General features: G+C 36.1%; 1 protein-coding gene across 1 annotated transcript in view; it reads left to right on the forward strand.

The window, feature by feature from the left end:
- The window catches only part of Mdga2 (MAM domain containing glycosylphosphatidylinositol anchor 2), a 732,366-nt gene that overhangs the window by 497,726 nt on the left and 218,195 nt on the right, over positions 1 to 16,445 (forward strand). The window contains exon 6 of the mRNA XM_028782361.1: positions 9,440 to 9,709. Within this exon, the coding sequence (XP_028638194.1) occupies positions 9,440 to 9,709 (270 nt within the window). The remainder of the gene's footprint in view (positions 1 to 9,439; positions 9,710 to 16,445) is intronic.

Below are 16,445 nucleotides of genomic sequence, written 5' to 3' on the forward strand. Positions count from 1 at the left end.
AGAGTACTATAATCATCCTTACTCCTGAAAAGGAGAAATCAAACTAATATCTTGAATAAAAGCTATAGTCTTGATGAAGAATTGACTTTGATATTTAGGTATAATAAATTAGCTAATCTTGTGCTTACTAAATGATCAAACAATGGAAGTGGACTCCAGGCAGCAGAGTCAGTTACTGTTCTGCTTGTGTCAGTATGACATCATCCTTGGTCTTCCTGAGCTTCAGCAGTAAGTGACTTATAATATTGAAATAATAAAATCACATACGTGGGTAAATCATTCAGTTCTCAAATCAACTCCAGATATATACCCTCCTCTTTATTTTATGACATGTTCAGTTATCCACATTTAGCATGCCATACACATGGAGAATGGAATCACCATGAAGTTCTTACCAAGATAGTCATATTTTCATCTTAATGAAATGGAGACTATTTCAAGCAAAGCATAGTTTCTAGACATGTCTCTCCACATACAAGCTCACCTCAGTTGTCAGCATTGTACATGTTTTCTGCCACTTTACAAATGTCATGTTACAGAACAGAAAGGGGAATTGCCTATTTTCATTACTGTTCACTACTTCATACTGTACTCTCATTCACTTCATCTGGCATCTAGTTCTTGATTGATAGCAGCCACACACACACACACACACACACACACACACACACACACACACACATTCTTTCTTTTCTCTTTATACAGCACTTTCCTGTAGCTAGTCATTGATTTTGAAAGTACATGGAAACAGTGACCACAGACACCATGTGTGCTGCCTCCTGTTCTTAGACTTTCCTGGCAATTAACGTACTTCCTGTGGAGAGATATCTGATTTTATTATTAATTTTGATTAATTTTTTAAAATTCTAACACTAATTTCTAATGTGTGCATTATGAATTATTTTAATATTTTAATTATTATATCATCATATATACCCATTTATCTTAAATACTGGTATGCTGGGAAGTTTTTACTGTCAAGTTGACACAACCTAGAGTTACTTAGAGAGGAGTGTCATTCAGGAGTCATTAACAGCAGGGTGGCCTGTAGGAATGTCTGTGGGGATGACCTTGATAGCTAATTGGTGGATCAACCTATTCTGAGATGCATCATTCTCTAGGCTGGAGGTCCTGAACAATGTAAAGGAGGAAAAGGACAGCTAAGAGCAAGAAAGCAAGGACCCATGCCTACATTCATTCCTGGCACTTGACCATGAATGCCATGCTTCACATTCCTGCCTTAACTACTCCACAATAATGCACTGTGACCTGGAACTGTAAGACAAACAATCACTTTTCTTGCCTGATATTTAGAGGTCAAGAGTTGGTCAGAGCATTTGTCACAGCAACAGAAATTAAACTGAAATGAAGATCTATTTGTAGAAAAACTTCCTCTGGATGCAGGGATAGTGTGAGCCTGGGGAATTGACTTCCAGTGACCCATAGATACTGGTAAACTCCTTAACTATCCTTGATGCTCCAGAGAGTTCTAAGGTGCATAGTCTTTTGGTTGCACAAGTCAGAGGCAGGTTTTCTGCTCAGAAGCCTGGCCATCACAACTTTTTCCTGGCCTTTCTCTATTTCTAGCCTCCCCCTTATCTTTATCAATGTTCCCCTCAATGCTCCCCTCTGAATGACAGTCTAGACCCACTGTGAAGGATTTACATTAGGCATATCCTGCCAGGCAGAGCCTATTTATCAAGTAATTCTTACTTGTTTTTTCCTTCCTTGTCATTTTCTACATGAATCAATTCACTTGCTAATCCTTGAACTACTTCTGTCATTTACTTACAACATTTGATAGGTATATATAAGTAACAGCTTGTGCTTTTTAAATTATAGTCCAAGAGACAAACTAGGTTCTATTTTTAGAAGTTCAATGCCAGGTCCATGGAAGGCTAAAAATCTGTGAGAATATACATATGATTAGCACTGTGTTCTAGCTTCAGGTTTTAAGGGAATGTTTATCTATGTTTTCTTACCCTGATAGGTAGTAATACAAAGACTATGCCTGAGTGAGTATTTCTTTTCCTCACTGAATGTCTACTAATTTAACCAGAACTAAATTGTTAAGATTTCACTCAAAAATCTTTGTTTAATCTCCAGAGACAATACGAATGACATAGTTGATAGAGTTTTGAGTGGGCATGAATCCCATTATGAGTTCAGATTTGAAATAATTATTTTCTCAATTCAATTTATTTTTTTATTCAACTATGTGCATTGCCATAATTTTGGAAGTTTATCTCAGCCCATTTACCATAACCAGTAGTATTAGCATACTCTAAGGATATTTTATTGTTTTTGTCTTTTTGCTTTATTGGGGATGTACTCGAGTCTTCAAGAATGCTAGGCAAGCATGTTTCCACCAGGCCCCACTTGCATCCCTGTCAGAAAATTCTGATAGATGTGTTTCCGACTATCTTGGAAACTTCAGTTTTACCTGGTTGCTTTCTTCTTTTCACTCTGTCATTTTACAGCTTTGTGTTCTTTCCCAGGGCCATAAGAATACTGGGTCCCTGACTTCTAGTCAGCCATACTCAGTACTGCCAAACTTAAAAAAGGATACAAAGTCCCTTTTCCTGGGCAATGTCTGGACTAGGAGATATGTACATGATAGTCAACAGGCCATTCTTCACTCTGTGGGCCACTTAAATATCTCCTGATCAGCAAAAAAGGGAAAACAATCACTTTTCTTTACTAGGAATTAAAGTGCTGAATGGAATATGGGAAGAATGTCTTTCCTCAGGTATGCTTACTGATTGGCTGGGCATGTCGGTGCACATCTGTACTGCTAGTACTTGGGTGATGGAAGCAGGAGGATCAAGAGGTTAAAACCAGTTCTGAGCAACATAACAAGTCACTGAGTTAGAACCAGGCTTGAGGTATGTAAGACATTGTGTCAAAAAAAGACAGAACAACACAGTTTAGAATTTGGGGAAACAGAAACTCAGCTTTTCTGGCCTCATCTCTGTTCTCATCCCTTCTCATTTAGCTCCTCCCTCTTTACCTCTCTTTCTCTCTTGACAGTCTGAGGTACTTTCCTGTCTCTCACCAGATTGCACTATCTATTATTTCTCCCCTATGTGCTGTTGTCTATTATCCGTCAGACTTTTCCAGTCAGGCTTTCGTCATTTTAACAAACACCTGCAGCAAGCAAACAACGTAAAGGATGGATGATTTATCTTAACTCACAGTTTCCAAGGTTTCAATCCATCATGGTAAGAGATGCCTTGCAGAGCAGCACATTCCACATCAGGAAAAGAAAGCAGAGGGAGACAGTGGGAGTGATTTATGACAAGATGAGATAAGATATAAACCTCAAGATAGCCCTCACCCCAGTGACAGCTTACTCCTGTCACCTGATTCCTTCAGTTTGAGCCCAGATCCTGAAATTTCCTTACATATAGCTGCATGGGCTTCAGCCCAAGGCTTGCCGCGCACAACTCTGTGAGATACATTTCATATAAACCATGTTATCTTTTCCCCCTTTGCGTTTGTTTTTATCTTTCTCATTCTGTTCCTTCTTTCTTATTCTCTTTTTCTGACCTTCCCCCTTCCCTCTTGCACTTATTCCTATCATTCCTGGTCTTTGTCTCTCTTTTTCCTATCCATCATTTTTCTATGATGAACTATTAATCATGTTTCATCTATCTATAATCTATTATCCCTCTACCTACTACCTTTCATTCATCTGTTGGTCCTCTATATCATTTATAATCAATCTCTAAACCATTTATCATGTACACTTTATCTATCATCTCTATGTGCCTATTTATGCATCCATCCATCCATCCATCCATCCATCCATCCATCCATCCATATATCTGTTCTATCTTTGTCATCTGTCATCTATCTATCTATCTATCTATCTATCTATCTATCTATCTCCCTGCCTATCAACTGTGTATCATCCATGTTATCCCAATCACAGAGCACATAACACGTGATACAATGCTGTTGTACTCATCTCGAAGGAGGATTCAAGTCTTGGTGACTGTGACAACAAGCTTCCATAATTAATCCCTGACATATCAGCTTGACATCCTAACTGGCATTACAGTGAGACATGAGCACTGAGTACAGAAAGACTATCTATACCTGATGGAACAGCTGCAATTATTTTCATGTTCCTCGAGCACTCTTTTGACAACTTGGAAAGCGTGGTTTAAATTTTTTGATGATTCAGACAGTGAAGCTCAATCTAAAATAACAAACAAACAAACAAACAAACAAAAAACAAAAAAAAACAAAACCTCAGAGTCTGCAATGTGAGTTGTGAATTGTCAGCATAGGAGGCCAGGGGCCCGAAGAGTACCTAAGAAGCTCTAAGGATCCAGTGTGATTAGCAGGAGCTACATGGAAAGATACTATAAAATCATTTAACTATGTTTGCAAGGAATGGAAGGCCTCGCTCTACGGATCACCAGGGAGAATAAGGAAATGTGGAAATAAATAATGTTTTGGAACAAAATGAGCCTTTACGATGTAAGAAATATCATGTCCCTGATCCTTAAGGTGGAGAGTCTGTTGTACAGGTCATTTCCCCCCGTTTTTAGTGTGCCAAGGGTCTTTGTGACCTTAGAAACAGAAGTCCTTCCTTTCACAGACAAGGCTACTGGCAGTCTTTTTAAATATAAATGTTTAACTTTATTTGAAAGATTTGTTTCTGATTCACGTTCATATGCTTTTTATTTGAAACATGACAATAATACGTAGTTTTTAGGTGTAGATTCAATTTCATACATTTTATAATGTATGATAATTAATTATCATTTCTTCTTCTTAAACAATTATTATATTTTTATGCTGGGAAGCTTTGGGTTCCTATCTCTCGGTCGTTTAAAAATGTGTAATAAAGTCCTGTGACTTTGCTAGAGGTACTGTCATCCCAAAGCCTTGCAGGATACTAGCATTTAGAACATCCTTTTCCATCTGCTTCTCTCTTTCTAGTCTCTAGTGATCACTGGTTGACTTTTTGTTCTATTAAGTCAATTTTTGACCTCCACAACAGTAAGAATGAACCTCATAACATTCGGTAACCATAGCTTTCTACTTTGATCAGCATTTCAAATAATAATTCCATGTTGTCCTGTTCAGCATTTTTCTTGTTCTGTTTTATCCTTTGTATTTGTTCACTGGTTTAAAATGAGCCAAAGTTATCTCTATCACATATTAAGAAAAGAAATGCAAATATATGCTTTCTGATTTACAAATGAGGGCGTATTTTATTTTGCTTCTTCGGGTTTTTTTTCCTTTGTCTTGTTTTTTTTTTTTTTTTTTAGTATAAGATTTCTTAAAACCAAAGTTAGCCTCTAACTCTCTGTGTAGTTGAAATTGACCTCGGGTTCCTGGTTCTCCTACGTTCACAGTTGAATTGCTTGATTTAAAAGCCTCTGTCTCTATGTATGTCTAGCTATGGATGTGTTTTAGTGGTTGACTCAGCCAACATATTTGGTAACACACACCTAATAATCAGCTAGATTTATAATTTAGTACAGTGGGCTTTATCAGTCTTCATTTCCTGGATACTCACTAAGCAAGAAAGGATCCTCATAGTGTGTGACCTCAAGACACTGGGACAGTTACAGGACAATGCTGAAGAATAGCACATGCCAGTCCTAAGAGAATGAGTATTGAAATACAGTGAGTTTAACTTACTAATAACAGTATTATAAAATGAGATTAATATAGGTTCCTGTTCCTTCAAAATGAATGACTTCAAATATGATGAGGTACAGGACCTTCAAAAATTCAAAATGATCTTAAAATATGCTGGCACATGTTATAAAAAAAATCAAATTTTATGGACCTTTTGTCTTGTAGCATCCACACTCCTTGTCAGGCTACAATTAAGCCTATGAAGGAGGAAATAGAATGAATGACAGTTAAAACATTACTTAGTGAATCTGTTGTAGCAAGTTCTAAAATAATGGCTTTATATTTATATTATCCATCAAGAAATACTTGTGTTCTCTGTGTTGACAATGCCAATGAGAGGTGCCAAGAGGTGAAAGAACTTGCATAGGTTCACAATCAAGTTGTTATATGATGAAATTATGACTGAAGCACTTCGTTTGTAACTGGGGAAATATTATACAATGTGTGGGGAGCTAATGAAGTTTTGAGTGAATGTATGTTGTTGAGATGAACACAGCCATGTCAACTACGTCATTGTCAGGCCCATTGGAATAGAAAACTCTTCCCCAGGACTAGCTATGAGAATCACATAGCCTTCCAATGATCGAAGTATGGGTGTTGATTAAGAACTTTGACCTTTAGCTAAAACCATTGTATGCAGAAACTATCAATCATACCTTTTCCCTACTGGATGATTACCTTGCCTTCTCTGCTTTCATTCTGTATATAATAAACACACTGAGATTCTGGGCCGCCATCGATGCGTCTGCATTACAGAACACAGCTCATCCAATTGAGATCTTCTGGACCTTTGTCTGTTTTTCTCTTCATTCCCTGTTGCCACATTTGGATTATTCCTTAAAGTTCTGCAGGCCACAGCCCAAAAGTGACATCAAAAAAAAAAAATGAAGAAATGAGCAACTAGGGCCAGAGGCATGGTTCTGCAAGGAAAGGCACTTGCCACCATCCTGACATCCTGAATTCAAGCCTCAACACCCACATGGTAAAAGGAGAGAACAAGCTCCCTCAAGTTCACCTCTGGGCTTCTTATTGGTGCCATTGCACATGCACACATACAGTGGCACATACAAAATACATACAAATACAGGTGTACTTGTTAACATGTGACTTTTAAAAAGAAGTGGAAAACTGAAGTCAAATATAGTAATATGCCTGTAAACTCAGACCTCTGGAGGGTAAGAAAGGAAGATGATGAATTCAATGTCCAGTTGTCTGTACAGTGAGATAGTAAATTTCTGGATTAGTCAGATCCTCAAAATAAGAAAGGCAGACCCTCACTCAGAATGCTTGTATGCAACCCCAAATTAACATAAGAGCCGTCCCATCTGAAAGTATGTTTAAAATGATACTGATAATTGTTTTTGTACACTTTAATTTTCCTCTCTTGGTCATGATTCCATTCATTCTCTAATTCTTAAACAAAGCCATATAGTTACAAAAAGTTCCCTAATTGCTACATGCAAATGCACACGTGTCAAAAGTTTAACCTTGTAAGTTTCTTAAGCTTTAAAGTTAGAAAATTTAGTATAGCAAATATATTTGAATATTAGTAAGGCTGCAGAATTGTTAGTCATCTCATCAAAAGTATGATCGAGCTACTTTTTTCAATTTCAAGAACAATCTGAGAAAATAAAAGGAAACATTCATAAATATAACATGCTCAGAACTGCTTTCATCCCAGATTCATGAAGGAGAATATCAGTTGATAACATTGTAAATGTTCTTCTGTGTAGCAAAGGAGTCAAAACAATGAATTTTTTGCTATGTATGAAATGACTTTTAAACTTTGAAATTCTCTTCTATTTTTCATTTTGCATAGTTTCTTACAGAAAACTACCCCTCCTCCAGTAAGCCTTTTATATAAGCAAATACTCTTCTATTTAATGTCAATTTGCTGTTTCTATAGTCCTTATATACATTCTTAAACTTTGACTTGGTTTCTTTTAGTATAATTTAAATGTGGTATAAAACACATTAAACACAGTTTGATAGGCATTAGGATTTCTAAAATATTAGTTCAAGAAAATTCTAGGTTTATGTTATTTATATTAGGATTTCATTTACATCTTGATGGTGATATATTAATAAGTAAGTTCAATGCATATTTTATAAGATTTAATTAGTGACATCTTCTGTTCACTAGTTTAATATTTAATAATTCCTTGATGCACTTTGTTTTTCTCCCCAACTGTGGTGACTTTCACATACCACCTTTACTATGTGTATTTCTCAACATCTTGTTAATAATAAATCTTTATAGTTTAAGGCCAGAACATCAGAGAAGCTGATGTTGTGACATTTTGAAAATTCCCATGCTATTTTAATGATGTTATAAGAGCCAGCAAGCAACAGGATGTTTGAAAATGCCAAAGAGACTCCTCCTCCACCCCCCTCTGTCTCATGAATCCTCATCACAGAGCTAAAGCCCTATCTTCCCCTGCTTTCTTTATAAATAGATGGATTTTATTAAAACACAATTTAATGGTTTGAATTCTAAGTTGTAGCTCAAAGCTGAGCTTAATAATTATAAATTAATGCAGTTACATGAATTTGCATATATTAATATGTACACTATTTATACATAGTGTATATATTTATATATACTATATTATTATACAAATTGTATATATGTGCTATATACTATATATACAAAATACATATGTACATACATACATTCATACATATTGACATGTGATTTTTAAGATAAATGAAAAACTAAAATCAAATACCTACTATGTATATAATATATATATATATATACAGAGAGAGAATATATATGTAATATGTATATATACATATGTTATATACAGTACTGCTTTCATTTTGTCATTAAATATTCCTGAACATACTAACTTTAACATCAATAAAATACATGCTACTACTTCTATTTATGAAAATGTTGCATATGTTTACACTGTGTTATAAGTTGTGCTTGTATGAATGTAATATTTTATATTCTCTACCTAGCTTCAATTTTAAGTATTTGTTGTAAACGTGATTGTTTTTAATTGAGTGAATGTTTATATTTCTATTTTTTAATTTGAGGATTTGAAAAGACTTAATTTTTACTGTGGGAATTTTATGATTAATCATGAAAGAAGTGGTAAGCTCAGTATTTCTGCTGGGGCATTTGTGATAGTTTCTTTCTGAATTTTAAAGCTATATTTATGAGAACTCACAACCTAACCCTTCCTGACTAAGGAGGTAACACATAATGTGACTCTACAACTGAAGAACAGCAGTCAGGTTACGCTATGTAGTAAGACTCTGGTGATTCATGCTCTCTCTTACTTGCCTAAATTCATGTTGAAAGCATCAATCACTTCATCCCTGACTCTAGAACAAGGACTAAACAACTATGAATGAGAGAAAAGTAGCATACCTCTAAGAAGAAATGGATGCTGTATCTGACAACGTTAGTCAATTTTGTGATTCTTGCGTAAGAACAATAAATTCACGGAAATGAATATTTTCATTCTCTTGTGTGACTTTTCCTAGGGTGCTATGAAGAAATAGCACTGACATTAACCCATAGGAATGATTCTGAAAAAAAACCTCAAAATATTACATCTGGTGTAAAAGATTTAATAATGTTCTATAAATTCATGCTGTTTAATTGAAGTACAGAAGTATTACATCTGGTTAAAATTTTAGTAGGACATTCTAATTTTGAGAAAAAGAGCATTTCCATTTAACTGCTTGAATGAATATTATAAAACTTGCTGTTGATTCCCAGTTCAACATATCTCAATATCTCATATCTGTTTGTGTCTTTTAGCATCTCCGTCAATTAAACTCTTGGTGGATGACCCTATAGTTGTAAATCCTGGAGAGGCCATTACGCTAGTGTGTGTTACAACAGGAGGAGAGCCTACGCCCTCTCTCACCTGGGTCAGGTCCTTCGGGACTCTGCCTGAAAAGATTGTTTTGAATGGAGGGACATTGACCATACCTGCCATCACCTCTGATGATGCTGGTACTTACAGCTGCATTGCCAATAATAATGTGGGAAACCCTGCAAAAAAGTCCACCAACATCATTGTGAGAGGTGAGTTCATCTGCAAAGACAATAAGTACTGTCACATTTAATTTAAAATTATTTTCTCAAATATTGACTTATATGTCAAATATTGAAAATTGTTTAAGAATAATCAGATAATATCTAGTCATAACTAGGATCTAAAGATCTTAAATCCTAATGATATTTTATTTGCATGAAAGAAATTTTATAGCATACTTGTAATAATGTATTATTGACTTGCTCTTAAAATATGTTATCAGTAAAATATAATTACTGATGTGTTATATAAAACAAAATATACTCAGAGCATATGTTAGCTTAGAGTTAATAAATTTATCAGCTTTATGGTTTGTCAATATTTATAGAACTCCATTTATGAGAATGCTTTATATTTTGATATATAAAGATTTATATATGTATCCTCTTACTTAAAAGATTCTACTTATATATATTGAATATAAAATATATTGATAATTACATAATGTCATTTGAAAAGCACAAAAGATGAATATAAAAACTTCAAAAATATTCTCAATTACTTTTTCACTGACGTTATTAGAGAATATACAATTCATACTCAGAAGACCTTATATTCAATTAAGTTTTCAAGAGGCCTCTGGAAAAATCAGAAAAAGAAAGGCGAAGTCCATTAGGTCTGGAGCAAAATATAAACCCCTAAATTAGCAACAACAGGGATCCAGAGGGATGAGTACCAGCTAGTATATTGATATGGTATGTAGCTCCACTGTTAGAAAAAGAAAGTGAGATTTAAGAAAGACCTCAAATATGACTTATGCTTTTTTGTCATAGTAACCTAATAGGGTACTGGATAGGGATGAACCTAAATGGTGATGATTTTAAGGTTTACAGAGGCACCTACAGGACCATGAAGTCCTGTAGGTGCCTCTGTAAACCTTAAAATACATATACATATGAGCATTACATAATTGAGTCCATTGACATATGTTGGTAGGTTTATGAACTACTATAGTGATTTTAGTGAGCCTAGCTCTCTGTCGATGAACACATAATTAGAAATATACTACTTGACAAAATTATATTGTCTAACGACAATGTAGATTATTTTAAGGTAAGCCAAAATTCTATGGCCCATTCACTTAGCTACAGAATTGTTGACTGTGGCGTAGTCAGTAACTGTGATATATGTTAAAATCATCTCTTTTTGCATCATGTTATAATAAAGTAGTACCGATAAAACTACCATAATGTCTCTTTGTGAGATTAAAAAGTCTAGAAACATGCTTTGAGTGTTAGTCTTGCCAAACTGGAATTCTCTTTAAGGACTTTTATGTTAAAAAACAAAACAAAAAGACAAAAAACAAAAAAACAGACCAAAAAAAGTATAGTGCACAGTATTTGTTTTCTCCTTGTTTGTTTTTTAAAATGTCTGCATTATCAAGGACATGAGAAAATCTGTAAAATCTTGCTGTACAGTTGATATGAAAACATTGCCAACATTTAGCCTGAGTTGTCATGGATCCAATCCTCATTGTCTTAAGTACTGAAGAAATGAGCTCACTTGAGAAAAAGTAGTAAGTTCTATCTTGTTTACAGAGTAGAGTCATTTGTAACACTGACGCCAAGGACAGACAAGAGTGTCTGTGTTTCTCAGGCATCCTCCAGAAAGGAGTCAACGCACAGCAATATACACATTATGTGTAAAATATGTGCATATTTTCTTAGTTAAGGGTGGAACTCCATGTCTATGTCCTTTTCTCATTATTGGGACCTCATCTGGCTTAAAGCTGTGCAATGCCTACAAATGCTGCCATAGTCTCAGAGAATTCATATGAAAAACACCACTGCTATATCTTCAACATGCCGTTTACTTCACTAAACAACCTTCTGCTTCCTTTTCCATGTAGATCACTAAGTCTTGAGCAGAAAGGTTTGATGAAAACATCCTATGTACAACTGAGTGTGTCAACAACTTTCATCATCTACACGTTTTCCAGATGCAGGACTCTATGTTAATTTCTTATTCCTTCAGGAAGAAGCTTCTATGATGAGGATTGAACAAACCATAAGTTTAACAACATATCCTTAGGAGTCATTTTATTGCTATATTCCTTTGGCAGCATAATAGTATTAGGTTTTCCCCTACATTCATAATTAGTCTAGTCTCAGGTTCTTGTCCACTGTAGCATCAATATCAGGTATAGAAGTAGACCTGAGATCCACTCAATAAGTGTTTCACCGCTCCCATAACATTTGTGCCACAGTTGCCCTGGCATTTCACGTAAAATTAGGAACACGAATTTTTCTTAAAATTACAAACTTTTTAAAGTAAAATATATGTGTGATTTATATATTTGTCTTCTGTATGCACTATCTCATTTCATAAACATAGCAAACTCAAAATGAATATGAATTTCAAATTTTACAATCTCAGTAGAAAAGTTACAACTGAGGCAGAAACACTTCTCACATGATCTTTGAACAATTTACAGTGATTGAGACACATCTTCCTAAGTCAAGCAAGAGATAGTTCTCTGATATGTGTGGAAAATTTTATGTTGGTTCCTAATCTCTTCTTGAATGGCTGAGCTCAGTGCATTCCATACTCCTCCTAGATACTGTCTTGTTTCCATCTGAAGTTTTCTATTGTCATTCACTAAGTTTATAAATGTTCACACCCCTCTCACAAGCCACTATTGAATAAGCATGGGTAATAACATCATAGCCAAGAAATTCTCAGCATATTGTGGAAATTATTAATGTGCATTCAAATCACAAATGTATATGTCATCCAAAGTAGCATAAAACTCTAGATATGTTTCCTTGGACCCATCCAATGCAGGATCACTGGTGGCTGGAAACTTGTAGTAATAGCATGTGTCCATGGGCTAGTGCTATCCTTTGAGTATTAGTATTATTCGAATGATATTTCCTCTAAGGTTATTTCTTTAAACAACCTGAGTGTATCAGCATACCTCTCTAGAACATAGTTTTAAAGTCTCAAATAAGTTAAGCAAAGTAAAGACCAATTCTTTCAAAGCTCTGATTAGTCTCATAGAGAATAGAGAACTACTCCAAAGGACTGAGGTGAGATGACTTTTATCCATTTCGAGTTTTGAAAAAGCTTGTATCTCACAGCTCCCAATTGTTATATCTGTAATTAAATCTATTCTCTGACCTTCTGCTTTTAATCTTATATTCAATCTAAGAACTAAAGAACGAGGTGTCTTCCACTTCTTTTGATAAACCAATGAAGCACTTTTCATGGAGATTTCTAGATTCTATTTTTGGGTGAACTGAGTCAGAAGCATTCTTTTATTAAGATTCATGAAAATAATAAATGATTAGGAAATTAAAAATGATCTTGTACTCTTGAATGACCTATAAAGTCTCCTCCTGCCTCTACCTTCCAAAGATGATTTGACCCTATCCTCCCACATTGGATAGAGCTGCCATTGTCTTTAGCATTATGAAATGAGATTTCTTCAACTCTAGTTCATCTTATGTACACTTTCCCAACAAATCTGCTAAGGGAGAATATGCTGAGTCAATTAGTTCATATCTGTTACTTAAGAAAAGAAAAAGAATAACTTAGAGCTGTGACCTTGAGTGGAAATTTTATTCTCAAAAGGTCCATTGTGGTTTAAAGATTAGTCAGTCACTGGCTTAGTACTTTTGGGAGTCGGTGAAACCTTTTAGAATTAGGCATCTTGGGGAAGGTCCTTAGATAATTGTTTGTTCTTATGACCTTATTCTCCAATAACCCCTTTGATAGTATGCAGCAGGTCATTCTCATAAGGGGAATATGTTAATCAACTTTGTAACTGTAATACAATGCCTGAGCAAAAACAACTTAGAAATGAAAAACTTTGAGAGGGCTCCATAGCCTCAGTGTCAGGCCTTGGGACGACCCCTTGAGCTGGATCCCACTTTGGGCCTATCTCTGGACCTTCTTTTCCTCAGGCTCCTCTCCATTGCTGCCCCTGTAGTTCTTTCAAACAGGAACAATTATGGGTCGGAATTTTGAGTGTGGGAGGGCAACTCCCTCCCTCATTTGATGCCCTGTCTTGCTACTGGAGGTAGGCTCTATAAGTTCCCTCTCCCTACTGTTAGGTATTTCATCTAAGGTCCTTTACTTTGAGTCCTGAGAGTCTCTCACCTCCTAGGTCTCTGGTGCATTCTGGAGAATTCCCCCAACTTCCTATGTAGGTTGCCTGTTTCCATTCTTTCTGCTGGCCCTCAGGGCTTCAGTCCTTTTCCCTCACCCAATACCAGATCAGGTTCCCCTCTCACCCTCACCCCGTCCACTTTCCCTCCCAGATCCCTCCTTCCCTCCACACTTGTGATCGCTTTCTTCTCCCTCCACAGTGGGACTGAGGTTTCCTCACTTGGGCCCTTCTGTTTGTTGACCTTTTTGAGTTCTAGGGACTGTATCTTGGGTAATCTGTACTTTTTATTTATTTTATTTTTGCTATTATCCACTTATTAGTGAATACATACTATATATGTCCTTTTGGGTCTGAGTTACCTCACTGAGAATATTTTCTAGTTCCATCCATTTGCCCACAAAACTCAGGGTGTCTTTATTCCTAATTGCTGAGGAGTATTCCATTGTGTAAATTAACCACATTTTCTGTATCCATTTTTCTGTCGTGGGACATCTGGGTTGTTTCCAGATTCTGCCTATCACAAATAAGGCCACTATGAGTGCTCTCTAAAAGGGACCTATCATGACTGCCCTCCGGAAGACCCAACAAGCAGCTGAAAGAGTCTGATACAGATTTTTGCATCCAAGCAATGGACAGAAGCTACTAATCACTGTGATTGAATTAGAAAAAGGCTGAAAGAAGCTGAGGAGGAGGGCGACCCTGTAGGAGGACCAGCAGTCTCAATTAATCTGGACCCCAAGATGTCTCAAACACTGGTCCACCAAAAAAACAGCATACACCAGCTGATATGAGACCCCCAACACATATACAGCAGAGGACTGCTGGGTCTGTGTTCAATCAGAGATGATGCACCTAACCCTCAAAGACTGGAGGCCCCAGGGTGTTTAGAGGTGAGGTAGGGTGAGGGCTAGGGCGTGGAGATACAGGATGGGTTGGAGGTATGGGATGTGGAACAGTCAGAGGATGGAAGGAGGGGGAGGCAGAATAAAATCCGGAATGTAAATAAATAAATAAATAAATAATGAAAAAGTTTTATTATAAAAGTCTGTTTAAAAGGTTCTATGGAGACTTGGCACTGCTGCACATGGGCCTCTGGTTAGACAGGACATCTGGACAAAGCCCATGTCAGCATACCTCATGTTGGATGGAACACAAGTGGTGAAAGGATACAACTGGAGAAAATGCACAACCCTTAAGGACATAAACCCAAGGCCCCAGTTGTGTTAGCTATTTCTCATTTAGGTTTATATCTCTTTCCAATAGCTCATCAAAACATGATCCCATCAGTGGATTAATTCATTGACAGGTTCAGAGTCTTCATGATCTAGTCACTTCGCCAAAGCAGCTAAGCATCCATAAAGGACATGACATTCAGAGGAAATTGCCAATATAAATCAAGACGAAGAAGGTAGCAAATGCTGCAGATGCCCTTTGATGGACAATGTGTCAAATAAATTATAGACATGCCTACTGAGACCGTTGTATTTATGGTGCTCTATAAATTAAATGCTACAATGCATCATGCTTCCTGGATGCCTTAGCTCACCTTAAGTTCCTGCATTTTCTCTGTTGTCTTCATCTTTTATCAAATTCTTTTCCCAAACCACTGTCAAATGGTAATGTAAGCATATTTTCCCTTCAGTTTCAAAATTGCTTTAACATATTTGTTGGCTATGATGTATTATGCTGACATATTTAAATAATTACAATATTGAGTTACAATTCACCTTTTCTGAAAAAAAAGTCAATATGTATTCAGTGGAATTTTTATTTTCCTAGTTGCACAGAAATATAGTACAATCTCTCAGAACATATAAACCTCTGTTCTGAAAGGTGCTAATATACCTAATTCCAGTTTATATACATGGAAGAACTGTGCTTCAAAGTTTCAAATTCTAATTTTAAACATTTATTCCAAAATTATTTCACTGAAAGATGTATTGGCAAAGCAAACATTTCAAAATGTTCCTTTTTATATGTATCAGGGATGGGGACAGGAGAAGAGGGAAACTTATCATTGTAAACTTCCATGGCTTGAACTACAAGTTTTAAAATTTACCAGTCCTAAGTAGTAACAGCCATTAGTATCAATCAAGAACCTGCTATGCACCAGATGACATATACACTAAAGGCATTAACATTTTAATATATGTCCTAAGAGTTGGCAAGTTGATTCTTAGTGTTCTTCCAGAGGACATGAGTTCAAGTCCTCCAACACAGATAGAGTACTTGAAAACCAACTGTAACCCATTGCCAAAAAAGCTGATATCCTATCCACTTCTGCCCTACACAGACATCTGTGTATGCATGTGCATATGCAACACACACACACACACACACACACACACACACACACTTTCAAGAAAATGTATGATGCAGAAGTATGAGAAGTATTTTACTTTAAGGACGTAAAATTTAGGAGAGATCTAGTAAGCAATTTCTCAAATCATGCTTCATTTTAACAATAAAGACTTAGGAACCAGGCTGCAGAACCATTGGCATAACAAGGTATCTTTCAAAATTTAGCCAGATCTCTCTCTTCTCTCTTCTCTCTTCTCTCTCCTCTCTTCTCTCTCTTCTCTCCTCTCTCCTCTCTCCTCTCTCCTCTCTCCTCT

Source organism: Grammomys surdaster, unplaced genomic scaffold (genome assembly GCF_004785775.1).
Source record: "Grammomys surdaster isolate TR1022 unplaced genomic scaffold, NIH_TR_1.0 98, whole genome shotgun sequence".
Taxonomy (NCBI): Eukaryota; Metazoa; Chordata; class Mammalia; order Rodentia; family Muridae; genus Grammomys; species Grammomys surdaster.